Source organism: Phocoena phocoena, chromosome 19 (assembly GCF_963924675.1).
Source record: "Phocoena phocoena chromosome 19, mPhoPho1.1, whole genome shotgun sequence".
NCBI classification, from domain to species: domain Eukaryota; kingdom Metazoa; phylum Chordata; class Mammalia; order Artiodactyla; family Phocoenidae; genus Phocoena; species Phocoena phocoena.
The window spans coordinates 52134466-52162152 of record NC_089237.1 but is presented as its reverse complement, the minus strand read 5'-3'; the positions used below and the strand labels follow the sequence as shown (position 1 = coordinate 52162152).

Sequence of the window (27687 nt, the reverse complement as noted above, 5' to 3'; positions counted from 1 at the left end):
AAACTGAGGTTCAGAAGAGTTTAAAGAAATTGCCCATGTGCATGGCTAGCAAATACCGGAGTTGGGATCTCAATCCAAGTCTGTTGATGCCAGAGGCCAGGATTATTTGCTGCAATGCACTACCTGTCACAGCTTCCTGAGGGACCCAGGAGCCCCGACACATCACTGTGAAGCTGGGCTGGCCCTGCTGGAGGCTTTCAGAATGTGGCCCTTGGCATGGTTCCCCACCTGGTGCTAAAACCCCTTCTTAGATCTCCTCCTCAGCAGCCCTCCAGCCTGAGCTAAACACCCCGGCTCTCTCCTCAGTAGGACGGGGGAAAGAAGGGTGTTCTTTTTTTTTTTTTTTTGGCTGTGCCGTGTGGCTTGTGGGATTTCAGTTCCCCAGTCAGGGATTGAACCCGGGCCCTCGGCAGTGAGAGCGTCGAGTCCTCTAACCACTGGACCGCCAGGGAGTTCCCAGAGGAATTCCCAGAAGGGGGTTCTTTGAAAGACCAAGCCAAGCAAGTTCTTTGAATAACTGGTAACATCGCTAAGCCTCAGAGACAGCAAAGAAAAATGGCCGAAGTGGAGGTGAGGGCAGAAGAGGACCAGGGGCCTGTGGCCTGGGCACCCAAGCAGAGGGTGTGGCGGAGTGGAGGTGTGGCATGTGTGAAGGCAGCCCCTGCCGGGCCCTAGCATCAGAGCCCCCGGCGCACTGGCAGGGAGCTCTGTGACCAGGCTCCCAGGCCATCCCTGAGGGGTGGGGCACACAGGCCTGGAAATTCAGAGAAAGTCCCCCACGTGATCCTGATTTTTCCTTTGAGGTCCTCCTGCCCAGCACGGGGGTCTGGTCACGCCACGGGCACTCCCTGGGCTGTTGCAGCCACTCACCCCTGCCGGGGGTGGGGGCGGGGAGGGGGAGGAGGGCCGCACCTCTCCACTCCCCCCGCCACCCCTCGCTTCCCGTAGCCTGTACTGGTGGGCCACAGGCGTGCCCCGTCCTGCCGTTCTGAGCCGCACCGCCAGGAGCCCAGGAGCCGGTCCAGCCCCGGAGGCAGCTGGCTGATGGCACCGGCTGTGCGTGCCCGCTGTCTCTGCCAGCTGCCCTGCTAGGCCATGTGCTTCTCGAGTCCAGGGTGTTCCAGGCTGACCGGCGTCTGTCCCCCATGCAGGCGATGACTCAGGATGCAGCCAGGGGCCACGACGTGCACGGAGGACCGCATCCAGCACGCCCTGGAGCGCTGCTTGCACGGGCTCAGCCTCAGCCGCCGCTCCACCTCCTGGTCAGGTAGGTCCCAGGGAGCCGGGGAGGCGCATCTGGGGCCCAGGGGAGCTGCAGGGGCTGTGGTGAGCACTGGTTCAGGCACGGAACTGGCAGGTTCCGGTTCCAGCCCTGTGTGTGACTCCGCGGACCTCACTCGGGCAGATGCTCAGCACAGCAGCTGATGGAGAGTGGCCCTCGGTGGGTGGAAGTTTCTCCTTTCCCCCAGGCAGCCTTCCTCATCCTCCTCGTGTGCTAGAAGCTTAGCTCCCTGAAGAAGGTACTGGACCAGCTTAAACATGCCACACTGCTGATTTCAAAAGAGCAGCCGGGTATTTCTAGACAGTTCTCCCCAGAATTCTCCTGTTTCCTGGTTTCTCGTTTTCTCCACAGCCCCATCCTCCTCTTCCCCATAGAACAGTGGAGAATCTCAGCAGAACTTCAGGGGATAGGAGGCCTCCATGTTCCATGATCCCCAGGACTGAGAAACAGGGGTATCTGCAGGCTGGGGCAGTGGTCTCCAAGGCTAGAGATTAACTTAATAACTCCTTATGCTCATAAAGATTTTCCGCGCCTCACTTGCCTCCCTAACTACCCCACGAGATAGATACCCATGCTCCTTGAACATAACTGGTTCCTTCCTACCTCAGGACCTTTGCACTTGCTGCCTGGAATTCTTCCCTCAGAACGACGCAGAGCTGGCTCCTTCTCATTCAGGTCTCAACTCAAATGTCACCTCCCCTCAGAGGCTTTCCTTGGCCTCTGGAATTAAGCGGATCTGACTTAAAACTGTCTCTCACTGGCTGTAGGAACTTGTGCAAGTCCCTTAGCCTCTCAGGACTCACCTGCCTTGCCTGTAAAATGAGAATAATAACAGCAGGAACCACCTTCCCGAGGGGGGGATGGGAGATTCAATGGAGGTGATGTGTGAAAGGCCTGGCACCTTAGACGTACATAGTAGGTGGTCACTAAATGGCAGTTTTCTTCCTTCTGGCCTCCTACCCAGGTTTTAATGAGACTAAGCTTCTAGAATTGAGGGGCCATCAAGTCAAAGAATACAAAAATACCTGACTATAGCAAATTTTACTAAACCCCGTGACCATATGAACACATTGCTTGGGGCCTGCAGCACTTCAGAAGGAGCTCGTGCACATGAGGGGGGCACTTCCACCCCCACTGTTCTCATTCCCCATCACACACACACACACACACACACACACACACACAGACCGCAGACCTCTGTGACTGCCCCTTTAATTTGGGGGGAGTTTACCCATGCTGACTGCAGGGAAGCAGAGACTGACAAAATAAGAAAGTCTGGGGAAGTTACAGAGTGACAAAGTACTCCTCATAGCTTTCAAAATAGAAATGAATGGCGCTTCCCTTTCCCGGGCTCCACTGCCCAGCAGTTCCGGGAGGTCCCATGGCTGTTGCAGACTCAGCCTTGTGTCCTGGGGTGGCGATCTCTGCTTCTGTGCCCCTTCCCTGCATCTCGGAGGATGTGGGAAAGCTGGTGCTCTCCAGAGGCACAGGGAGCAGAGTCGTGGCCAGTCCTTGGCTTCTAAGGGAGATCCCAGCCCCTCTCTGTGTCTCTTGAGCCTCCTGTCTATGCAGGAAGAAGAAACTTATCATTATCTTGATGGGGCCTAATAGGGTCGAGTGTGTTGATCCAGAATTTCCTGAGACTCTTACTTCAGAAGGGAATGCCCCAGTGCAGCCCCAGGAATTGCCACTTCCCTCCAACCACAACTGACCCCTGGCCTCTCCCTCCCTTTGCAGCTGGGCTGTGTCTCAACTGCTGGAGCCTGCAGGAGCTGGTCAGCAGGGATCCAGGCCACTTCCTTATCCTCCTGGAGCAGATCCTGCAGAAAACCCGCGAGGTGAGGGCTCGGCCTTGGTTTGAAGGGCAGCGCTGGGATCAGTCTCATAGAGTCGAGAAATAGGTCCCCACAGAATGTCAGTTCTGGGGTGCCTGGACCACCAGGGGGCTTGATGGAGGCACTGGCAGCCTGAGTTCTCTGCTTCGGTGGTGTTTGTGGATTGAAGGCCTTAGGAAGGGGCGTGGTCCTTTTGCTATGAACATGTGCTGGGCGAGCCAGGGTCCCCAGTTTAAGCTGCTTCTTAAGACAGACATTGCTTGTAAGTCAAGGTGTCGACTGCAAGGGAGGGAGGACGCGCTCCCGAATTCCTTTCCCCCAAAAGACGCAGATGCAAAGAGAAAACAAAGATGCAAAAGAGAAAATTGATTGGAGAGGTAAACCGAGACCTCCTCTAACAGTTCAGTAAACAGGCTTTTATGACTCAGAAGAAGAGCGTGTTTAAAGCTGATCTGGGGGACTTCCCGGGCCGTCCAGTGGTCAGGACTCTGCACTTCCACTGCCGGGGGCATGGGTTCGCTCCCTGGTCGGGGAACTAAGCTCCCACATGCCACGTGGCCAAAAAAATTAAAAAAAAACAACAACAAGAAAACAAACCTGATTTGGGCTGGGGTTCCAGCACAGGCACGAGTCCCTAAAGATGTTTTATCTTTATTTTTAAATACATGACTGAGTTGGAAAACACATGTCTTTCTCAGCTGTCCCTTTACCTCTAAGAAAAAAGTCTTGGTTTATCAAGACACCCAAAGTTTCAATTCTGGCGCCACCATTTACCTGGTGCTTTTATACGCTGATCACAAGGAGACCAACTCAGAAGAGCTAAAGCACCTCTGAAGTGCTTACCTTATAAACCCAAATATAAAGGAACAACTACTGTATAGCAACAGGGGAGGGTTTTATAGAAGGGACCAAGCAGCAAGTGTACTGGACACATGGTCTATTCTGGACCATGAAGGAGAATTCTGTTTGATCCTGCTGCCGTCACCAGGCACAGCAGAGGTGGTGGGGCTTTCTCTGTTTCTTCAACACCCATGAATTCCAGAATGGGTTGGGAGACCACTAGTATTTTGACCAAAGAATTCTAACTTGTGTCTATACGTGCTTGTTTGTGGTGTGGTGGGTGAGCTTTATCAAAGAGATGGTTCACAAAAGAATAAATAGAACTTTTAAACAATATGGAAAATGTTGCTTCAGTTATAGTCAAATAAATGTAAATGAAAACCATAATGACACAGCTTTTGCCTAGCAAATTCGCAAAAACATTATAATAACCAATGCAGGGAAGGCTGTAGTAAAATGGCACTTTCATACATACACAGTATTATAAATGGCAAAATTCTTTTGGAAAGCAATTTGGCGATACATTTCGAAGATCGTAAATATGTTCACAGTCTTGTATCCACTCATTCCACTTCTTGAGCTCTATCCAAGGTAAGTAATCCAAATTATAGAAAAAGGAGTGTACACAGAGATTTTCACTGCACAGGTACTTAAAATGCAAGAAAATAATCTCAAGTGTCTAAAGCTAATAAATTATGGAGATCTACCAGAAGGAGTATTATATAGGTAATAAAAATGATGGATAGTATCCAAGGGTAGAAACAAAATTTAATATATTAAAAAATTGCGGGGAGTTCCCTGGTGGTCTAGTGGTTAGGACTCAGCGCTTTCACTGCTGGGGCCCGGGTTCTGTCTCCGGTTGAGGAACTAAGATCCTGCAAGCCTGCAGAGCCGCCAAAAAAAAATTGCATCATTAAAATTTATTAAATGGTTTAGGGAAAATTGATTAAACGTTTCCAAAAATATGGAGTGAAGTTCCAAATTCATATTATACAGAACTCTAGGTGGATTAAAGGTTTAAATTTAAGAAAATGAAGCTTCCGAGAAAAGAACAAAAAACATATATGAATATTTACATGAACCTTGCATGCAAAAGTGAAAATCCATAAAGGAAAAGGCTAACACTTGTAATTTATGTACATAAAAAAAATCCGGAAACTTCAAAGACCAACAACAAACCGGAAAACATATTTACAAAACAAATAATAGATAAATGTATAACTAGGAGGGGGGGAAATATGGTCTTCGAGATGATGTTGCAAAGCAGAAATCCACTTATAATATTGTACGTAAAAGACGTGAAGAGTAAAAATATACAACTCTGCAGAGGAAAATACACAGAGAAAAATGGTGTAAGGAGAAGTACACTGAAATATTAGTTGTGGCTGAGTTTGGAAGGGGGATATCGTGGGGTTTTTTTTTTTTTTTTACTTCTATTTTCTAAATGTTTGTCTTGTGATTACATTACTTTTCACTTAAAAAAAAGAAAAGAAAAAGAAAAGAAAGAAACAGAGAAGAGAGCAGTGCTTGGTTGTGCACCTGTGATGAGCCTGCCCCCCTCCTGTCCCCCTCACAGGTCCAAGAGAAGGGCACCTATGACCTCCTCGCCCCCCTGGCTCTGCTCTTCTACTCCACTGTCCTCTGTGTAAGTTCCCGGCTGGGGCAGGCTGGGGGAGGTTGGGGAGGAGAGGGAGAGCAGCCTCCATGGAGGGGGCAGAGCCCTCACAGCTCAGAGGATAAACACACAGAGAGAGAAACTGTCCACCAGTGACACTTCAGGTGGGTGTCACTCCTCTGATGGCTTCAGATTAGCCATTTGAGAGGCCTCCAGTAAGTCCACGTGGATGCCGTCGTGCCTGGAGTATCTGGGCACCCATGGAGGGGATACGGTCACAGCCCTTTCACAAACCACAGGAGAGATTCTGTTAAAGACATGTGATGTCCACCTCCTTTTGTACCGCAGTGGTCAGTTTCCCCCAGTGCCGTCACCCCCTGTTCACCAGACCGGTGGCATCAAGTGACTCCAAGTACACTGAGTCGGTCCACTTCAAAGAATAAACACTGGCCTCTCGTGGGGATATTTAAGTAAAGGCGGTTTAGACATTGAAGACCATTCCTCGAAAGGAGTGGCAGCAGTGGCACCATTTAGGTTGACCTCCAAGGTGACAGCTTTTCGGAGAGGCCCTCTTGTGTATTTGGTAAATTGTGATGTTTGGTGAGAACAAGGCCCCTGTAGTAGAGACATCCTTGGGCACCATCTCGCCCATCTGTAACTCACTTCCTGTGGGTAACTTTCAATTCTGCCTGCCCTCGTCCTGGGACACACTGCTGCCAGGAAGAGTGTGCCCTTTGTGGAACATTCCAGAAAGGAGCAGGGTCTGCCCTGGAATATCAGCGAGCTTCCTCTGACCCGGACCTCTCTGCTTGCCGCTCCCTCTCCATCCCAGACTCCACACTTCCCACCAGACTCAGATCTCCTTCTGAAGGCCGCCCAAACCTACCACCGATTCCTGACCTGGCCCGTTCCTTACTGTAGCATCTGCCAGGAGCTGCTCACCTTCATCGATGCTGAACTGAAGGCCCCAGGTAAGTGTTGAGGTGGCACGCACGTGGGGCAGGGACCGTGCGGTCAGGAGGTTTCCGGCTTTTCTGAAACTGGGCTTTGGCTGTGACCCCCCTCACTTCATATCGTGCAGCTCGTCTCTGCCCGTGGCCTGCTTCACAAGCCTGGAGTCCCTTTTCATGCTTCTAGTGCTCTGTGTCTGCATCGGCATCAGACGGCTGACGGCAGCAAACACCGGCAGTGACCCAAGGAGGGACTCTTAGGGGTAGCTGAGCAGGGCTTCAGGGCAAGGAGACCCCGCCTCCTGGCCTGTGCCTCTGCTCTGGTTAGCCAGGGGGTCTCTGAGGCTGCCCAGGTCAGACAGAGAAGCCCACACACAATGTTGACAAGAGGCCCTTGTTTGTTCTCTTTACCCCGGAACACGTAGCGGGATGCACGTGTGAACGGACTCAGTTCTGGCCGGGGAAGGTGGCTGGTACCAGGAATGAACAGGTAGATGGGCATCACGACAAGTGTGGGCAAGGGCCAGGTACTGTCCGAGTTTTCATATGTGGATTCTGAAAAGTAGTTCTTGAGAAGTTGCAGGTGCTATAGCAGACGTGAAAATGAGGTCTAGGAGAACTCTTGTAGAGCCAGAAAAACACAATCAAGTATGACTTACTGAGAGGTGGTCCCGGAGTAGAGTAATTCATCACATCAGTAGCTCAAAGGAATAAAGTCACACAAACATCCCAGTAGATGCCTCTGAAATGTTTGATAAAATTCAACTTCCATCCATTCCAAATAAAAATATTTAAGGTAAAATGAAAAAAAAATTAACATCCATTCCTGATATTCAAAGCCCCTCTAATATGTGGAAACTATTAATATATGGAAGGATCCTTAATAAGGTAACAACCCACTAGCAGCATTTCCATTATTAAGTCAATAATCTTCCTCTTCGTGCTTGTAGGTATTTTGCCCATGAAAAAGAAAGAAAGAGTATTTCCTCTTTCAGGAAGATAAAATTTTAATTACATAGAGATCAAACAATTGCTTATCTGTCAAGACTAAGAGAATAACCCAAAGTACTGTCAGACTAGTAATCAAGTCGCTAAGAGCTTTCTTATATAATAGCATCAACCAGTAAGAAAACATAATGTGGAAAAAAACAATTCACAATAGCAACTAAAAATATAAGCTAAATAAAGAAATGTGAATAACCTACATAGAGAAAACAAACTTTACTGAAGGATAAAAAGTTTAAGAGACACTGCTGGGTTGAATCAATATTGTAATGACATCAGGTGTTATGGAAATACATGTAAGTGCAGTTAAAAATACCAATAATATTTTTTTTAATTTAACAAAATTAAGTCTATTGGACAGAATAAATGCTCTACAGTAGGATCTATTATGTACTTATGTATGCTTAAGGAAGAGTAAGAATGGGATGATTCTCTGCTAGGTCTTTAAAAGTACTGTAAGGCTATAGTTATTAAAATAGTACACTGTTGGTATAAGAATAGAAAATTAATGGAACTAAATAGCAAGGAGCAGATTAAATGTATAAAAATGTACTATATGCAAAGCAGCATCCTCAAATCAGTGATGTAAACAATCGGTCATTTTATAAATGGTATCAAGATAATTGACAGACCAAAAAAAGGAGGGGTTTAAAATTCTATCTCAAAAAAAAAATTAAGTTCTATTGCAAACATAAAAATAAATTTCAGATGGATTAAATGTTTAAGTGTGGAAATCAAGACCATAAAATTAAAAAAAAAAAACCCATAAAAGTAACGGAAGAAAAATAGGTTACATGAGCCTAGCTACAAGGATGTTCATTGCTGCATTCTTTTTAATGACCAATTCCAAAAAACTTAAATATTGTACATAGTTGAATATATCGTAGCAAAGTCATTTGGTGGAATCCGCCTCACTTATTAAAAATGAGATCACAGAAATAAGGTTACTGAGATGAAAAGATGTTGAGTAACGTGTTGAGTAAAAAAGCAGGACCGGGGTTTCCCTGATGGCGCAGTGGTTGAGAGTCCGCCTGCCGATGCTAGGGGACACGGGTTCGTGCCCCGGTCCGGGAAGATCCCACATGCCGCGGAGCGGCTGAGCCCGTGAGCCATGGCCGCTGAGCCTGCGCGTCCGGAGCCTGTGCTCCGCAACGGGAGAGGCCAAAACAGTGAGAGGCCCGCGTAACGCAAAAAAAAAAAAAAAAAGAAAAAAGGCGGCCCCCCCCATACTAAGTATGTTATAATCCCGTTTTTTTTTTTTTTTCTTTTAAATCTGTATATGCACCAGACCCTGTTTAGTATTGGGAGCGTCTAAGTCTCATCATGTGCATTAAATACACACAGGACGGAAGTACCAAATCTTATTCCCTAATAATTCAGGGACCCTAGAAAGCGCAGGACTGAAGCTTTATACGAAAATTCCTTTGGAGAGGTTTATGACTTCCTTCCCCAACCGATCATCTGATTTGTCTGCCCAACCAATCAGCTGATCTGTCGTCTCCCAACCAATCAACTGATCTGTTCGCCTAACCAATCAGCTGATCTGTCTTCCCCCAGCAAGTCCGCTGTCCGTTGTTACAGGCTCTAAGAGCCGAACAGGCACAGGCTAGGGTAGCCAAAGTCTACCCATTACATGGACCGTACCTCCTGGTAGAGACTTGGGTGGAAGAATTAAGAAATCAGGAAGGCCTTCAGGAGAAGGGGCTGGACTAGGAAAGGTGTTGAGGCACATGGTGAATAGACGAGTCAGGCAACCTAGCTTTCCAAGGCACCCTAAATGAACAAACCAATTTAATCTCTTTCATTCCCTTGCTCCCCGCTCCCCACCCCCCAAACAAACAGATCTAGATCACTTCTGGGCTTCTTGCTGGTGACCAGAATTCCTTTAACAAGAACGCAAAGCTTTTCTTCCTTTCTGTAATGAGACAGAGAGGATTTAAAATGCAAATGCCTTGGCAGGCCCTTCAGTCTCTAGCAAAGATCTAAATGAGTTTGCTTTGAAATGGGTAAAGGAGAGGTTGTCCTGGGGGAGGGCTGTCTGTCACCTGCATGCAGGGGGACCGCTTCCCAGTTTCAAGTGGAACCAGCTGTCTCCCCTCAGCTGGATGCACGCTATGCCTTGAGATGTTTTTGTGGGCAGCTGAGCAGGAACTCAGCTCCGAGCAGCCCCCAGCGAGCAGATGTGGGGCCAAGGGGCGGATGCGGGCTGTGGGGTGGCCCGGACTCGGGGACGTGGGGTTCTAGGCTTGGGGGACATGAGCCAGGCAGAGCAGCAACTGGAGATGGAAATGGAGTGAGGGTCCTTGGACTCAGAGCAGGGAGGACTCCTGGCACCCTGGTCGTTCACTGCTGAGGGTCTTCCCCTGGACCTTGCCCCTGGGACCATGTGAGGGCTCAGGTATGCTGAGGAGCGAAGCAAATGCCTGGAGGGGGACGCTCAGGCCAGGCTGTTCATGCCAGGAACGCCTCCTCTTCCAGGGAAAGCAGAACCGAAATAGGAAACCGTTAGCTCTTTCTTGTGTCAGAGAGTCATTTTCAAACAGTTTAAAAAAAACCTAGCACTCGTACAAGTGTATAGCGAGCCTGTGTCAAAACGCATTCAGTTCGTTACTGAGGGGACCAGCAAGGTGGGAGGGCTGGTTTAAAGGAGGGTATGAGAAACTGAAATAAATTTCTCATGTAAGTCACAAAAAGATGGCAGAATTAGATACAAAATTAGTTGACATCATACGGGGGAATAAAACATCACACAGCGGAAAAAGTCCTTTGAAGTTATCCTTTATAGCGAGCAAAAATTACTCATCTCACATCCACGAGTGAACCTCTAACTTCACAGAACCTGAGCCCTCGTGAATAGCAAGTAGTAAATTAAACCAAATTAGCTCCTTTTACACAACCCTTAAGTGGGCTAGTTAGGAAGTGCTTTGGTGTGATTTTTGTAAAGGCACGTGGAAATAGCTTTGCCTTGTTGCTGAGTAGCTCCGTCTCCAGTAACCCCAGCTGAGAGAGGCAACAGGAGAAAGGGAGAGGGGCGGGAATGGAGGCTCCGCGACGAGCTCTTGGGGAGAGGCTGAGGCTGAATCACTTGGTGGTTACCAGTACTTTGCACTAGCCCATCGCCATTTCAAATCCTGGGGCTGTGGGGCCTTTGGCAAGACATTTAACATCATAGGAACCTCAGTTTCCTCATCTGTAAAAATGGGAGTATATGAATGTCTCCCTCGCAGCAGTTTGTGAGAATGAATGCTGGCCTATATTGATTTCCCATTGCTGGGGACAGTAGGATTTGGGGTGGTATTCGCTTAATAGATGGATTTTGGCAAGGTCACAGGGAGAAGATGACAAGGGACCCGGGGAGCTGGGCCCTCCACCCATGGAGCCTTGGGGAGTCAGTTGCCATGGAGATGAGGGAAACAGTTTATCCCACTTTGATGTGGCTGGGTGGCAGAGGAAGCGGGCAGGTTATCGAGCCTGAGGGCCTCCCCCTTCTTCCTGACTCCACCCCAAGTAGGGTCGCCTACTGCCTCCATCTGGGGGTGGCAGGAAACCTCACGTCAGTGCTTCTGGGTCCTGCCCACCACACCCCTCTTGGGTTCAGCCCATATGTTTGTTGAGTATTTACTCTATGCCCACACAGCTGTGCAGGTCCTAATACTTGTCTGCAGAGAAGTCTGTCATCCTGAGGGGAGACAGTGAGCGTCATATGTGTGAGTCTCTCTGCAGTTTTCAAAGCACCCAAACCTCCATGATCGTATCTCACCCAGACCACAGCCCTGTGGAGTAAGAGGGAAAAGCAGCATTACTCCCGTTTTGTGCGTGAGACAACCGAGACCCAGAAAAGTTTGATGGCCCTTGCTTTAGCTATAAAGTCAAATGCGAGAGAAGGAACATGGGCTTTCGGATAACAAAGACCTGTGCTTTGTCACTTACTAGCTGATGACCTTGGACAGGTTACATAAGTTCTCTGAGCCTCCTTGGCAAAAGTAGGACTGCGTTCGTAGTAGCTCTATGTACAGTAGCCAAGACACGGAAGCAACCCAAGTGTCCGTCGACAGATGAATGGCTAAAGATGTGATACACACACACACACACTGGAATATTACTCAGCTATAAAAAAGAATGAAATAATGCCATTTGCAGCAACATGAGTGCACCTAGAGATTATCATACTAAGTGAAGTCAGACAAACACCAGTATCACGTGATATCACTTATATGTGGAATCTAAAAAAATGATACAAATGAACTTATTTACAAAACAGAAACGGACCCACAGACACAGAAAACAAACTTATGGTTCCCAAAGGGGAGGGGCGTGGGGAGGGATAAATTAGGAGTTTGGAGTTAGCAGATACAAGCTACTATCTATAAAATAAACAACAAGGATCTACTGTGTAGCACATGGAACTATATTCAGTATCTTATAATTACCTATAGTGGAAAAGAATCCAAATCACTTTGCTGTACACCTGAAACTAACACCACGTTGTAAACCGACTACATTTCAAGTTAAAGAAATAGGGCTGCAATTGTCGGTGACGGTGGTGTCGAGGCCGAGGAGGAGGGTGTGATGGGGATGTTGAGGATGAGGATGACGGTGTTGATGGCCGTGACGGCGTGGGTTGCCTTCACTGAGGGCTGACAGTGCATTCAGCACCGCTAAGGGTCAGTGTCATCTATCCTCAGAGCGTCCCGCTGGGGAGTTACTATTATTCCCATCTTTCAGGCGATGAAACCGAAGTCCAGACAATTTAGCTGGCCCATGGTCACATAGCTAACAAGAGTTCTACCACTTGAACTCAGGTTTGATTCCAGAAACCATAGTCTTTGACTCCAAACACCATTCTCATGTTCGCATGAAGCTGTGTTTCTACCAAGAGGCGTAGGCGGGGGACTGTGTGTGATGAAAGGCCCTGGGCGGTCCCAGCTGGTGAGCACTCTCCCCGCTTGGGCAACTCCTGCCCTTTTTCCTTTTCACTGAGCAGGTACCCACCCTTTGACCTCCTTTCAAAGCAGGAACAAACCTGGATTAGTCAGTTTTGTCTCTTAGCTGGTGGCAGGTGAATTCTGAATGTTCTTCAGTGGCAGTATGTTTCTCTGGGACATGATTGATCAAAGAATTTGCATTTTATACCTTTTATCTGTGATTATGGAATGAAAGGTTTACACCCCTTGAAAGAACGTCAAACGTCATTGGCTGTAGCTGGGCCTCTGTGCCGTCGTTACAGAACGAACACTCTGACACCAGATGCGTGGGGTTCCCCCACCCACCAAACGGTTCTCCAGCTCTCCAGGCCCCAGCTCTGGGTATCCAGCAATTCAGTTCAGTTCCGACCCAAACTACCTGGGGTCTGGCAGACCGTACAGGCTGAGGGCTCAGTGCCACAGACCACCCCCATTTCAGATGCCAAGTCCCTTACTTCTGACTGTCCAGCTATAAATTGGGGATTCCCATGACCTCCTCCTCAGGTTCTTCAATTTGCTAGAATGGCTCACAGAGCTCAGGAAAACACTTTACTTCCACTGACTGATTTGTTATAAAGGATGTGATAAAAGATACAGATAAAGAAGTAAATAGGGCGAGGTCCGGAAGGGTCACGGGGTACTTTGCTGTACACAACACAAAGTTGTGTACAACTGAAACTAACACAACATTGTAAATCAACTATACTTCCATCAAAAATAAAATAAATAAAACAATTTTAAAAATTAAAAAGAGGGGAAGCTCAGGAGGGTAAACAAAGCTCAGTTACAGAGGGGCTCACGTGCCTGGGCAAGGCGTTTGAACTTCACCGTGGCTGCCCACCATCGGCTCCCGACTGCCAGGACCCATCCCTCGCCCGCATGAGGGGGCCCTTTCCATTTCCTACGTATTAGGACCTGACACGGAACTGCCTAGGTGGGTTTTTTGTTCAGCCCTTGGGCCAGCCTTGGTCTAAGAAAGCCAGTCCCAGAAAAGTGTTCCCGTCTGCCGAGACGCCCAGGGCAGGAGGAGTGAAGGTCAAAGGGGGAGAGGCGCCCAGTGCCCTGAGGCTCCCCAATAAGTGGAGGTCCGTTATCAAGAGAAGCCAAGGGGGGCTTCCCTGGTGGCGCAGTGGTTGAGAGTCCGCCCGCCGATGCAGGGGACGCGGGTTCGTACCCCGGTCCGGGAGGATCCCGCATGCCGTGGAGCGGATGGGCCCGTGAGTCATGGCCGGTGGGCCTGCGCGTCCGGAGCCTGTGCTCCGCAACGGGAGAGGCCACAACAGTGAGAGGCCCGCGTACCGCAAAAAAAAAAAAAAAAAAAAAAAGAGAAGCCAAGGAGGGGGGAATTTGATGGGTGTCTCTGGGAGAGGGGTAGAGAGTTTCAGCTGATGCTGCTGGAATCCGGGCTGTTCAGCACCGGCCAACCAGCTCTGGAAACAACGCCCTCTGGGTCCCCCACTAATACAACAAAATCAAGCAAACAGCAGCTCCCAGCGCTAATGATGCCATAATCCCCAAATGAGACCATTAAAGCATCCTAAGATACGCAGGTGGAGAGATAGAGGATGTTAGAGGATGTTCCTCGTCATGGAGACTAAAGGGAAGAGCAGGTTTCAGGGAGAAAGTGGTCAACAGTACCCCCGGGGGTGTGGCCCCGGCCTGGTCTGCGTTGACAAGGGTCAGAAATGGGGCGGGGCCGGCAGCGGGTCAGCAGGGCGTGCATTACCCGTTAAAACCATTAGCTGGTAAAAGAAAAGTGTGACGGGTCGAGAGAAGACTTTGCTCTCTGTGTGTTTTGGGGGTCGGGGAGGTTGGGGGGCAGGGAGACCTGGGGTGCGGGGGACACTCCTGCAGCACTTTGTTGGGCGTTGAAGGGGCCACGAGGGGACTTTTCTCTCTCGTGTCTGTGAGCGGCCACCAGATGGCGTCCTGAGTCCTCATAGTAATCCCTGTTTCAGGGACTTTCCTGTCAAAATAGACGTAACCTTAACATCTAAACATGTGACAAGTACATGGAAGACACACCAGGTGAAAGGCCCCCAAAGCAAAGCAATTAGGCCCTAAGTTGGAATACTATAAATTGGAAATGTTCGGCCGTTTACTAAACAAAAGACACGGCCCTTCTGTTCACAGCCGTCTCTAACCCCAGTCTTGGCTTTCACTCCTCCGAGGGGCAGCCTTTCTGCTCCCAGCTCACACCCCGGTCCACAACCCGGCAGGGCCCCTGCGACGATGTCCAGGCTCTAACACGGAGGCTGCCTGCCCCCCTGAATCCCAGGCCTCATCAGTGAGGAGCACAAGCCATTGTGTAACAACCTCAGCGTAGCTGACGCAGAACTGAATACCTACTTTTCCAGCTACAGAATTGAGTCAAGTTGCAGGGAAACAGGGAGAACTCTGGCTAGTTTCTTCTCAGCACGTTTGAATCAGAGGTGACAGAGAGGTGGATGAGGCCAGAGAGGAAGGCAGGGAGGGGGTCTTTGGTGCAGAGGCTCAGCCCTAGAGAGGGACAGCGCCAGGCAGGACCACGGGTCCCTGAGGGCCCCCCGAGAGCATGTGGGAAGCGGGGCCGGGAGGCCGAGGGGGAGGCTGGGGGCTGGCCGGAGCTGAGGCTGAGCTGAGGGGTGCCTGGCACACCCACTGCAGGAGGTCACCCGGGCCAGGGTCTGCGGGGACGGAACCAGGACCAGCTGGACAGCAGGAGACCCGGCCGCTTCAGGGGCCTCGGTGTCCTCCCAGGGTGCCCTGCCCCACAGTCTCTGAAGAGTGAAGCTTTGCAGGGCGGGTGGGGCCTGGGAATCAGACAGTTAAAGACCCTGGTGGCAATGGGCCTAATCTGCCCCTTGTCCTGACCCTTATCTGGGAACTCCCAGCCAGATTCTCCAGTGCCAGGCTCCTGCGAGGCGCAGGGCCATGGCTGCTGAAGGAACAGGTAAGTCCATGAGCTGTTCTTTTGTGTTTGTTCTTTTGGCCACAGGAATCTCCTACCAGCGACTGGTGAGGGCCGAGCAGGGCCTGTCCACTAGGAGTCATCGCAGCTCCACCGTGTGAGTGCTCTTGGGGAGGGAGGAGTTTGGGGGGTGGGGTCATGTTTTGTGCACAGCCTCTTTTTTCAGGGCTAAGGGTCTTTCATCAGATTCCTAATTGGGTCTGAGACTTTAAAAAAAAAAAAAAAAAAAGAAAAGAAAAGTTTAAAACCACCTGCCTTGGGCTTCCCTGGTGGCACAGTGGTTGAGAGTCCGCCTGCCGATGCAGGGGACACGGGTTCACGCCCCGGTCCGGGAAGATCCCACATGCCGTGGAGCGGCTGGGCCCGTGAGCCATGGCCGCTGAGCCTGCGCGTCCGGAGCCTGTGCTCCACCACGGGAGAGGCTGCAACAGTGAGAGGCCCGCGTACCGCAAAACAAAACAAAACAAAAAAAACACCTGCCTTGATTGTGCCAGGTGCTGAGCGAACATACATTACCTTACTTTACCCCCAATTTTCAGATGAGGAAACTGAAGGTCAGAGAGGCCAAGTAACTTCCCCAAGGACACTCAGATAGTAAGTGTCTGAGTCAGGATTTGAGCCTTAGACTTCCTCAAAAGCCGGGGCTCTTTCCATAATGTCTTTCTGCCTGTTAGTAAAAGAGCGTTTTTCCAAACTTTTTTGACTGGGACCTACAGTAAAAAATGCATTTTATATGAAAGCCTGGTGTACATACACACACACACACACACACACACACACACACACACACACACACACAGCTGAGACAGGTTTTAGGAAATGAAAGTCACCTTCTCCCAAGGATGAGCTCTGATCTCTTCTAGTCCGTTTCACTTAAAAGGCTGTTCTGGTTGTGAATCCCCCTCTTGGGTCCCCGCCTGTTGGAAAAGCATTAGAGCTGAAGCCTCCATTCCAAGGACCCTCCGGCAAGCCTCCAAGCATGTGGGTGCCTGAAGACCCCAGCCTCCACCAGCTCAGAAGTTCTAGTCACCCCCCACCCATCCTCAGTCTGAGGGTTTCACAGCACATTCATTGAGCAAACGTTGGTTGAGTTCCTTCTCCGTAAAAACAAACAGAAAAGCTAGTGGTAGATTTTGAGAGAGACAGAAAGGGCATAAAGTATGTCTTGTAAATGTTGGCTTAGTAAGTAAGCAGGACCCTGCCAGAGGGCTGAGGCAGGTGAATGGTGGATTATCGCCAACGCCCTTCTAGGTACTTCCTGAGCCCCGGGCACTATTGCAGGCATCACTCCATCATACAGGCCTTTTGTTAACCCTGCGAGAAAGGTATTTTTTGGATCAGGAAACTGAGGCACGGACAGGTTCGTAGAAAGAGCTACGAGCAGAGAGTCGGTCTCACTTTGGTTTTCTGTAGGTTGGGAACAGGCGTGCAGAGGAGGTGCAAGTGGTGAGGGCCCGGGTGTGATTGCCCTGGTCCTGTATACAGTGGAGCTCAATGCATGTCCATGAGGGGATGATCCAGCAGTCGGTGAAGGAGGAGGGCTTAGTGAGGGACCGTTTACTTGAGCCCGATCCCTTTTTCTTACAAATAGAGAAATCAAAATGAGATCCTCCCTAAACCCTGGGAACTCTGACAGAGCCTGGTCCCATTCTTGAGCCCTGGCCACAGGGCCGGCTCTGGGACCTCTGTCCACAGACACTGGCAGGAAGGCCACCTGCCTGGTGCTTCTAGGCACTGGGTTTAAACACAGCACAGATTTGTGAGAGAACGAGAACAAGTGTGAGCAGTTCATACTAAAAGCCTTTACAGGTATAATACTGCGATGGCTGGAATACCTTCGAGAAAATGCAGTGATCGGGGGTTGGCCGGGGTGAAATGCGAACAGACGTATGTTAACTGTTAACTGAGTGATGGATCCTCGGGGTTCACGATTCTCTTAACATTTGTGTATGTTTGAAATTTTCCATGATGAAGACGTTTAAACACTGGGATCAAAAGGGAGCCCAGGGTCCAGGGGAAGAGGAGGCGGGGGGTGGGGCGTGGCTGCATGCACACTCCCTCCCCCAGCCCGATGCTGGCCTGCATGAGGGCTTTGGCAAGTTAGAAAGGGCATCACCTGTAAGCAGAGGAATCAAATGCAGCCCTGACTTCGCTCTCCTTCTTCCTGGCAGATGCCACCCCACACCCCGAGCCTTGGCTTGAGGAGCAGGGCTCGGGCTGAAATTTCAGGCCACACCACACGACGGCATATGTGGCTGTCCCTCTGTCCCCTCCCAAAATGACTGCCTGACTCCAATCAGCTCACCTAAAATACAATCCTTTTCTGCGTCATCTTGCATCTGTTTAAATATCCTGTAGGAAAAATGTTTTATGTAAAAATTAAGGTAGAATTTATTTGTGAAAATTAGGTTCAGTTTTTTAAGATCTTTTTGATGTGACCATGTTTAAAGTCTTTATTGAATTTGTTACAGTATTACTTCTGTGGGTTTTTTTTGGGGGGGGGATGGGTTTTGGCCTCAAGGCATGTGGGATCTTAGCTCCCTGACCAGGGATCGAACCCTCACCCCCTGCACTGGGAGGAGAAGTCTTAACCACTGGACCGCCAGGGAAGTCCCGAGTTCAATTTTTAAAAGGTCTTTGAAGACCCCAGCTGAAAACTACTCAAAAGTAGATCATAAGCTTTTCCCTTGGAATTGGGACCCCTGAGCCCTCAGCCTCTCTCCTGGCCTCCGGGCCCACGTGGGCTCTGTGGCTGCCCTTCCCCGCCCCCGCGCCCAGTACCCATGGCCGGTCTCTGTGTCCCCCAGCACCGTACTGTTGCTGAACCCGGTGGAGGTGCAGGCCGAGTTCCTCACTGTGGCCGACAAGCTGAGCACGCCTGGGCACTCCCCGCACAGCGCCTACACCACCCTGCTCCTGCACGCCTTCCAGGCCACCTTTGGGGCCCACTGCGACCTCCCAGGTCTGCACTGCCAGCTGCAGGTGTGTGTCTGGGACCCTGGGCTCAGCACCGCCCCCTCCCGGCAGAGCACCTCTCTGCAAAGGCAGGGTCCCCTCTCTGGTCCCTCTCCACGGCCCGGGTCCATTGGCCTCCCTCGCCCCGAGTGACATGGCGGGGATGTCGCTGGAGGGCTGGCCTCATCGGTTGAGAGGTTTCTATTGTGCTGGGTCCTAACCCAGGTGGGTGGCACCCTAGACAGTGGGGCTGGACACAGAGCCTCCGAATCCAGCGTGGGCTGGGTGGTACAGGACTGAGCTTTAGACTGAAGCTGGAAGCCCTGGGGTCTAGTCCGAGCTCTGTGACAGGTCAGCTGTGTGGCCCTGGGCAGCGCCCTCCCCTCTCTGGGCCACAGCGGTGAGCTCTGAAGTCCCTCCCAACTCTGCAGGGCTCTGGCTCTGGGCCTTTCTTTCTGACCACTTCTGGAGAATAGGGACTGAGTGGGAGGCCTGGCTCCCTGCTCAGCCGTGGGTGGCGGCAGGCGATGAGGCTGGGGACGGACTGGACACCGGGAGCTCGAGAAGTCGGGCGGCCGAGCCGTGGTTCGGGAGCAAGCCTGCCTCCCCCTGGCTTTCAGTCCAAGACCCTGGCAGAGCTCGAGGACATCTTCACGGAGACGGCCGAAGCACAGGAACTGGCATCTGGCATCGGGGATGCAGCTGAGGCCCGGCAGTGGCTCAGGTCCAAGCTGCAGGCGGTGGGGGAGAAAGCCGGCTTCCTTGGTGCCTTAGGTGAGGCTCTGGGGGGTGAGGCCCATTTCCCCCTGTGGCCCTGGTAGCCCCCCAGGTGAGCAGCCCCGGTCGGCCTGGTGCTTCTGTTTCACATAATCATTCAGGGACCCAGGTTCTCTGACACCTCCTGGCTCCAGCATCCCCGAGGGTGCAGTTCCCGTCTGCAGGGTTAGGGTTGGGCTGCTAAGATCGCCACTGGGGCAGCCTGGGGGAGGAGGAAAAGAGCGCTGATCAAGGGCAAGGGGCTTCGTTTTCACAATGAAGACAGCGTACCCCTTTGAGCCACCTTAGTCACATGGCCCACCTTGCCCCAGTGGGTCTGGGAAACGTCTATTATAGAAGAAGGGATGCCTGATGGGATGGTGCCGTGGTTCTCCTTTTCGAACCAGAGGCGCAGAGGCTGAGACTGGGCCACATTCATGCAGCTCACAAAAGGGCACGGCATCTACCTGGTGGGCTTGAGAGGAGCCCTCTGGCTGCGGGCCAGGCATCCCAGCTTCCAACTCAGCCTCGGCCCACCCGGCTGCGTGTCCTGTACCGGTCCTCTCCCAACTCTGGCCTCTCCTCCAAGACGGGGGTTCTGGGCTGGCCCATCTCAAGGCCTCTACCCAGCCCTCACCTCCTGCCCCTCCCTCCCTCGTTCCTGCAGACACTGCACAACCTGGCAAGCTCCGTACCATCCCCATCCCTGTCGCCAGGTGCTACACCTACAGCTGGAGCCAGGACAGCTTCGGTAAGCAGTCCGCTGGGGCCCTAGTGGTGCCCACCCCCCAAACTGCCCGGGCTCTCTTCCTCTGCAGCTGCCCCTCACCCCACCCCCCTGCCAGCCCTCCCACCTGAGCAGGCTCTGAGCAGAGCAGGGGGCAGGGCACTGGGCTGCCCTCTGCCCTCCTTCTGCCCTCTGCTCCCCAAGTTCATTCTGTCTCAGCCTGTCACCCCGTCCAAGGGTGTGCAAGAGGGGTTCCAAGGGCTCGGACACCCAGACGGCATCTCGCCTTGCTTCCCTGCAGACATCCTGCAGGAGATCCTGCTCAAGGAACAGGAGCTGCTCCAACCAGGAATCCTGGGGGACGAGGAGGACGTGGAAACCGAGGGGCATGATGCCGAGAGGGACTCGCTGCTCTCCACCAGCTCGGCAGCCTTGCACGACTCCACCCTGTCCCTTGCCTCATCCCAGGCCTCGGGACCCAGCCTCTCCCACCGGCTGCTGAGCTCCTTTGTCTCGGGCCTCTCTGATGGCGTGGACAGCGGCTACGTGGAGGACAGCCAGGACAGCTCGTTCGAGTGGCCCAAGAGGCCTGGCAGCCAGGAGCGCCGGGCCCACCGCAGGCCCGGGCAGTTCAACAGGATCTATAAACTCTTCAAGAGCACCAGCCAGCTGGTGCTGCGCAGGGACTCCCGGACCCCGGAGGGCGGCCCGGACGGCGCCCCGCCCCTGCGGCGGGCCGGCAGCCTCTGCAGCCCCTGCAGCCCCCTGGCTGGCCCGGCGCAGCCCCCGTCCCGGGCCCAGCGTTCCCGCTCCCTGCCCCAGCACAAGCTCGGCTCCCAGCTGCCCGGCTGGGCCCTGGCCCCCGCCTCCCGTCACCAGCGCCGCTGCCCCTTCCTGAGCGGGGACGAGGACCCCGGGGCCTCCACGCTGCGAGTTGTGGTCTTCGGCTCCGATCGGATCTCGGGGAAGGTGGCCCGGGCGTACAGCAAGCTGCGGTGAGGGCCGAAACGGGGCATCGGTCTGCCCTGGGCAGCAGGGGCGGCGTGCTGCTGGCGGCATCTGGGCTCCCGGAGGGACCAAGGGCCTCCCTTCTCACCATCTTCCTCTCGGCAGGCGGCTGGAGAGCAACCGTCCGCTCCTCACACGGTTCTTCAAGCTTCAGTTCTTCTACGTGCCCATGAAGCGGAGCTGCGGGCCCAGCGCCAGCGCCAGCCCAGCCCCTCGGAGCCAGACGCCGCCGCTCCCCACAGACTCCCCGAGGCACCCCGGCCCTGCGGTAGGTCCCCGGCCCTGGGCCCAGCAGGGCGGCAAAGCGAGGAGATGTAAGCAGGCCCCAGTCACCGGAAGGGGGCTGGTCGGAAGTCACCAGCTGCCCCGTGTTTAGGGGCCGCCGCCTCCTGCCTGGGCCTCCGTCCCGGGCGTGGTCCCTGCCCTGCACTTGGCCCGACGGTGGGCGGGGGCACGTCTTGCCGTGTGACATGGACTGAGAGTTGTCAGACCTCTCCAAGGGTGCAGAGAAGCTCAGGGTGGGACTGCAGGTGCCACCCAGGGCCCCGAAGCTAGGGTGGCAGGCGTCCGGGTGGCTGGGAATGACTCTCGCCCCCGCCCCAGGAGCTGGGTGCAGCCCCCTGGGAGGAAAGCACCAATGACATCTCCCACTACCTCGGCATGCTCGACCCCTGGTATGAGCGCAACGTGCTGGGCCTCATGCACCTGCCCCCTGAAGTCCTGTGCCAGGTAAGCGGCCCCTTTCCTGGGTGCAGGTGGAGGGCCCTGTCTGTGGTCACCCAGCCTCGCTTTGAAGGTCCTAGTTTGGGGGATCCAGCTTGCGGCCCCACTGGAGGACCAGGGCTTACTTGGGACCGAGCAAGGAGGGTGGGTGGAAGCAGGGCTGAGCTGAACTCGGGGCTCGGGGGCCCAGGGAGGGGTCACCACACCGAGAGGGAGGGGCCCTAGAGGGTCCAGTTGCCTTAGGCTTCAGCTCCCTTCCTCAACTCCCAGCTTTGTCTAGCTTGGCCGGGGCCTCCCTGGAGGCCCATGGGCCAGTGAGGGAGGGGCGGAGGCCAGGCTGTGGGTCCTCCCTTGACCATTCTGTTTCCTGCTCCCATCTCACCGTGCCCCTCCCTGGCCCTGTCTGCCTCGGGATCTCTCCTCTGTGTGTCTGCATGTCTGTCTCTCTTCCTCTCATCCTCCCTTTCTCTCTCCCTCTCTGTCCACCTGTCCCTCGGGCTCGGGCTCGGCCCTCCCAACCCACAGCAGTCTCTGAAGGCTGAGTCCCGGCCCCTGGAGGGCTCTCCTGCCCAGCTGCCCATCCTGGCGGACATGCTGCTCTATTACTGCCGCTTCGCTGCCCGGCCGGTGCTGCTGCAGGTCTATCAGACCGAGGTAAGGCCTGCCCTGCCGCCTGGCCCCACCTCTTCCCCCAGACTAGCTGCAGGGCTGCTCCCATACCCGGGCAGCCAGCAGCCCTGTGCTGGAGGAGCCTGTGCTGGGGTCCCCTCCTGGAGGTCCACGCTGACGCCCACGCTCCTGCCCTCTCCAGCTGACCTTCATCACCGGGGAGAAGACGACAGAGATCTTCATCCACTCCCTGGAGCTGGGTCACTCTGCTGCCACACGCGCCATCAAGGCTTCGGGTGGGCACTGCCTGAGCCCCAGTGGAGGCAGAGCTGGGGGGCGACACGCCGGAGAGGGGGACCCTGGGGTGGTGGGGCGAGAGGGCGCCAGGAGTTGGGGCCCCTGGAGGTAGAGCTAGAGGGAGGTGGGCCGGGATCTGGGGCCCTGGGGAGGAGGGGTCCCAGGGCGGTGGGGCAGGAGGGACAAGAAGCGGGCAGGGAGGCAGAGCACAGGGTCTGTGAAAGGCACTGGAATTAGAAGGAGCAGAGCGTCTGTCTGTGTGTGGCACAGGTCCTGGCAGCAAGCGACTGGGCATCGATGGTGACCGGGAAGCCATCCCTCTAACACTACAGATTATTTACAGCAAGGTGAGACTGATGCTGGCCCCTCCCCCCTGGGATCTGCTCCCCATGCCGCCTCCCCAGAGCCAGCCTCCTGTGTTCCCCAGGTGGTCTTTAAGCTGGAAGGCCGAGGCAGGCTCCCCAGGCTCTCCTGGATGCTGAGAGAAGGGGGAAGGAGAGGCGGTGGACCTTCCTCTCCCGCTCTGCCTCCAAAGCTGCCCCCGCCCCGGGGTTCTCCCCACTGCTGAACGTGCTCAGCCCTTCTGTGAAGCGCTGGGGCCTGGCCTCAGGGCTGGGGGTGAGAATGGGGCAGAGTGAGGGACTAGGGCAGGGACTGCTGTGCTTGGTGGGGGTCTGGGAGTAGGTTTGGTGTGAGGGGAGCTGGGGGGGTAGCCCATGAGCACACCCCGGCTCTGGGCCACGACAGGCCCACCTCCCGGACGGGCAGCCTCCTACCTTCTTCCCTGCCTCCCTCCCTCCCTCAGCAATTTGAAAGATATTTATTGAGCACCTACTCGTGCCAGGTTCTGTGCGGGGCCAGGCCCTCCCTCTTAACTTCTCTCGAGGAGGGAGACAGACAATAAACAAGGAAACAAAAAGTGCCCAAGGTAATATTAAAGAGTGGCAAGTGATGACAAGGCAACAAAAGGGCTGGTGGGATAGAGACAATAGGATTCTTTCCATGTAGTGGCCGAGGAGGTGGGCAGGGGCACTGACACTCGCTGGGTGCTGTGTTCCGGGTGTTGTTCACGGTACGGGAGTGCTCACGAGAGGGAGCGAAGCTCTTACAGTCTGGAGGGGTTAGATGATGCCACAACATGTATAATTACAACTGTGACGAACAGATGAAGGAGAGGTAAAGGGTTCTGTGAGAACCCTTAGGGGATTGTTCAACCCAGTGAGGAAAGTTAGACAAGGTTCCTTAAGAAGGGCCATCGAGTCAATGTTGGAAAGAAAACCAGGAGTTAGTTAAGTAGGAAAAGAAGAGAGACGTGCCCTCCAGGTAGAGATAATAGCATGTGCAAAGGCCCTGTGGTGAGAGAGAACATGAACATCAAAGGGCAACACTGTAGGAGGACCAGAGGGGCTGGAGCAGAGACAGTGTGGGGGGAAAGGATGATGAGGTGAAGCTAAAGAAATGGGCAGGGCTGGAATGCCAAGGGCCTTGGTTCAATGAGAGGAGTTTTGTCCTCGTCCTAAGAGCAATGGGTATCCTGTGAAGGGCTTTCAGTTTGGGGTGTGGCAGGATCAGATTTGAGGTTTGGAAGCCCCCTGTGGTGGCTCTGTGGGGAATATCGGAGTGGACCCCAGCGGGTGTGGGAAAGCCAAGTCAGAGGCTCCCGTGGTTGTCCAGGCGAGAAACATGGGCAGCCTGCACTAGGGAGGAAAGGAATGGGGGTTATATGTGAATAACACGAGCAGCAGCGCTTAGGAATGGGTCAGAAAAGGAGAGGCTCCAACTCCTGGATTTCAGCCTTCTGCGACTGACAGGACCATTTTCTCAGAAGCAGCCCAGCTCCAGTGGGGGAGTGGGTGTGGGGCATAGTGGGTTCGAGAGGGAAGGAGAGACCAGAACAGGCAGTGGGAGGGTGGGCCTGAGCTCAGAGGTGAAATGTGGAGATGGGTGTGTAGGTGGTCATGGAGAAAGGGCCATGGGTGAGGCTCCCTCAAGGAGAAAGTAGGAATAACAGAGCGGAGGCCCCAGGAGAAGCTCCTGACACCTGCGTCCTGTGATGGGGACAGAGGAGGGTGATCGCGCAAAGCAGAGGCCCCAACCAGGCTGGCGGTGGGGAAGCCAGGAGCGTGCCGCCACGGACGCCCAGGAGCGGGGAGGAGCGGACGGGATGGCATTCTCCTGTAAGGTCAGGCAAGCCGAGGACTTGAGAGTGCTTGTGGGTTTGGCAACGTGGAGGTCCCTGATGAGAGAGACATTCAGACAAAGACCCAAAGAGGGGGCTCCGGCCCAGCTCTGCCTGGGACCCCCTGCCCGTGAGACTGTCTCTCCCTCACTCGGGGTTCAGAAGATCCTCAGACCACCCCTTGAGACGTTCTCAGCACTCGCACCCTACAGCCCAGTCACCAGGCTGACCTGTGGACCAAGCCGGTGACCTGATGCTCCTCCCTGGAGCCAGTGAGGTCTATATAGGGCTCAAGGGGCTCTTGGTGAAGAAGCTGGCAGGCTCGGGTGCATGAGAGCGAGCTTCCTGGGTGTGCTGGCTGCAGGCGGCGCCCTGTCGCTGGCCGGTCTGGAGCCGCTTCTTCAAAGAGGCAGTAAGCACCGGGGGGCATGCCGCTGAGAGGGTCTGGCTTTGCTGCCTCCCCAGGGGGCCATCAGTGGACGCAGTCGCTGGAGTAACATGGAGAAGGTCTGCACCTCCATCAACCTCAGCAAGGCCTGCCGGCAGCAGGAGGACCTGGGTGAGGGGGCAGGGGGAGGGGGAGGGGAGGGGAGGGGAGGGGGACAGGAAGGTGGAGGAGAGGAGGGGGGGGGGGTGGGTTCCTGAGCCTGGCCTGAGCCACCCTTGCCCTTCAGACTCCAGCACGGAGGCCCTGACGCTAAACCTGACAGAAGTGGTGAAAAGGCAGAACCCTAAATCCAAGAAGGGCTTCAACCAGGTAAGAGCTTTCCTCTCCTCTCTGTCATCCCCTCGGGAGACTTACTGGGCGTGTGCGTGTGTGTGCGTGTGTATGGGGGGGTGTCCAAGGGCTGTGCTGGGGCCTGTGGGTGGGAGGGTGCACACCTGTGGGGCTCCGTGGTGGCCTCCAGGGCAGCCCCGAGTCCAAGGCGGAGTGGCCTCTGTGTCAGGGAACCCGGGCTGTCACGGTGAGGACAGTGGGGTTTCTCCTCCCAGGACACTTGCTCCTTCCAGACTCAAGAAAGGGCAGAGGCTGGGGAGGAAGCAGGGCTCGATGGAGGGACCAGTCCCCTGCACGCCCATCGCGCCTGGAGAGCTGGCAGCCGAGCTCCTGCCCCATCCCCTGGACCCAGTTGGGCGGTTCCAAGGGAAGAAGCTGCCGAGGGCTGGCAGCTCTGGGGCCAGGGCTCCCGGGTGACCCGGGCCTTCCTTCTAGATTAGCATGTCGCAGATCAAAGTGGACAAGGTGCAGATTATCGGCTCTAACGGCTGCCCCTTTGCCGTGTGCCTGGACCAGGACGAGAGGAAGATCCTGCAGAGTGTGGTCAGGTAGGAAAGCGGGGGCCCCCGGCTTTGCTTCAGCACCCACCCAGAGGCCTGGAGGGAGCTGGAGGGGTGGGAGGCCTGCCCTGACACCTGCCCTGCCCCACAGGTGTGAGGTCTCCCCCTGCTACAAGCCGGAGACGAGCAGCCTCTGCCCCCCACCCCAGAGGCCCTCCTACCTGCAGGCGCAGACGGCACCCGACCTCTGCTCCCTGCTCTGTCTGCCCATCATGACTTTCAGTGGAGCTCTGCCCTAGCGGCCCGGCACCGGCCTGGACAGCAAGCCCGGGGGCAGCCTCCTCGGAGCCCCCTCCCTCTTGGAGGGCCTCACTCCCCGTGGAGAACTGGACGACCCTGTGCTGGGTCAGGGTCCCGCTGTGGGCCCTGCAGCAGGCAGGGGGCAGGGGTTAGGGGGTTGATGGCGCCTCCGGGCTCTGTTTGGGAAAGAAACAAGCATTAGGGGGAGGGGCCTGGCCCTACAGCCCCTCAGATCCCTCAGGTAGAAAGGAGAAGGATGCGCGGGCTGGCCTCTGAAGGCCCTGGCCTCTAGTGTGGTCTAGGATCCTTTCTAGAAGAAAGAGCTGAGGCTCTGGTGCTCTGGGGTGTGGTTTAGGCCTCCTCCCCCGACCCTTGGCCAGGCCCGCCCCTTACTTTGTCAGGGACTTGGGGAGCCCTTGGAGTCTGGAATTTCAGTGCCCCTACTCAGGGGTTCAGGTGGTAGAAACGTAGATGCGACTCTTCTGACCTCAGTGCCGTCGCCCCCATCCCACGCCCCTGTCACACACACACACACACACACACACACACACACACACAGCCTTTCTCTCTCTCTGGAGCCTCTTTGTGGATCGAGATCCTTGGGAGACATCAGTGGCGGCTCAGTTACCTTCTAGCTAAATGACCAGAAGGAAGTGAATTAGCTTCTCCGAGCCTCCCTTTCCTGAGCACTAAGATGGGGGGTTATAAGACCTCCTTAAAAGGCTGAGACAAAATTGTCTGCAAAGCACCTGGCTCAGCCGCAGGCTCATAGCAGGTGCTCAGTAAAGGTCAGCAGCGCCGCCCCTCCAGCCCTGACTCACGTGTCGGGCGGGGGGTGGGGAGGGGATGCTCTCGCTGTTCTCGCGATGCTCTTCATTCCCTCCTTTCCAATTCACCGACGGGGCAGGACCCAGACTGAGGGGGTAAGGAGCCCTAAGTTCTACCCTCTGAAGGAGGAACTGCCTTCGCCAGGGTGAGAGGAGGTTGCACACGTGCCTTCACCTCCTCGTCTCCCAGGTTGGCCCCTGTGCCCCACTCCTCACCTCACTCCACTGTGTGGGAAATCTTCCAGCCCCAGAGTTCACTGGTACCATTGTGCCTGGGCAAGTTCCCAGAGGAGTAGAGGATGGACAGCTGAGGGGAAGACGGCTGATACAACATGAGAGCCCAGAGTTTTAACTACGGGGTTGCAGTGGTTTGAGAAGCTGGAAGCTGATGTGGGCTAGGATGGTAGGCGGAGGGCGGGCCCGGGCCCGGGATTTGGACTCGTAGAGGTGGAGAAAGTAACCACGGAAGCGAGACAATTGTATTCCGCACAGAACCTCTCCTTCCCGTCCTGCTCCGGCTTCATCTGCTCCAAAGGTTCTGGGCTTCCAGGAGCCCACGAAAGCCCAGCCCAGAGTACTCAGGACTT

General features: G+C 54.3%; 1 protein-coding gene across 2 annotated transcripts; it reads left to right on the top strand.

Annotated features, from left to right (window-relative positions):
* The first annotated feature begins 1164 nt into the window (after positions 1-1164).
* On the top strand, positions 1165-26272 carry PIK3R5 (phosphoinositide-3-kinase regulatory subunit 5). Of its 2 annotated transcripts, none has more exons than XM_065896645.1 (18): positions 1165-1267; positions 3020-3120; positions 5534-5602; positions 6405-6543; positions 15469-15538; positions 18249-18423; positions 19017-19170; positions 19820-19903; positions 20181-20874; positions 20993-21155; positions 21491-21616; positions 22139-22264; positions 22422-22515; positions 22787-22863; positions 25161-25254; positions 25370-25452; positions 25909-26021; positions 26125-26272. In XM_065896645.1, exons 1-18 carry the CDS (start codon positions 1165-1167, stop codon positions 26270-26272), a joined length of 2613 nt encoding a protein of 870 aa, XP_065752717.1. The 2 variants fall into 2 exon arrangements, with proteins under 2 accessions (XP_065752717.1, XP_065752716.1); XM_065896644.1 differs by having other exon boundaries at positions 22136-22264.
* Positions 26273-27687: the final 1415 nt, after the last annotated feature.

Bases quoted from the DNA above. Each gene is read 5' to 3' on its own strand.
- PIK3R5 (XM_065896644.1), top strand. From the start codon at position 1,165: ATGCAGCCAGGGGCCACGACGTGCACGGAGGACCGCATCCAGCACGCC. The intron at 18,424-19,016 runs GTGTGTGTCTGG...CCTGGCTTTCAG, and splicing joins GTCTGCACTGCCAGCTGCAG to TCCAAGACCCTGGCAGAGCT. The intron at 20,875-20,992 runs GTGAGGGCCGAA...TCCTCTCGGCAG, and splicing joins CGGGCGTACAGCAAGCTGCG to GCGGCTGGAGAGCAACCGTC.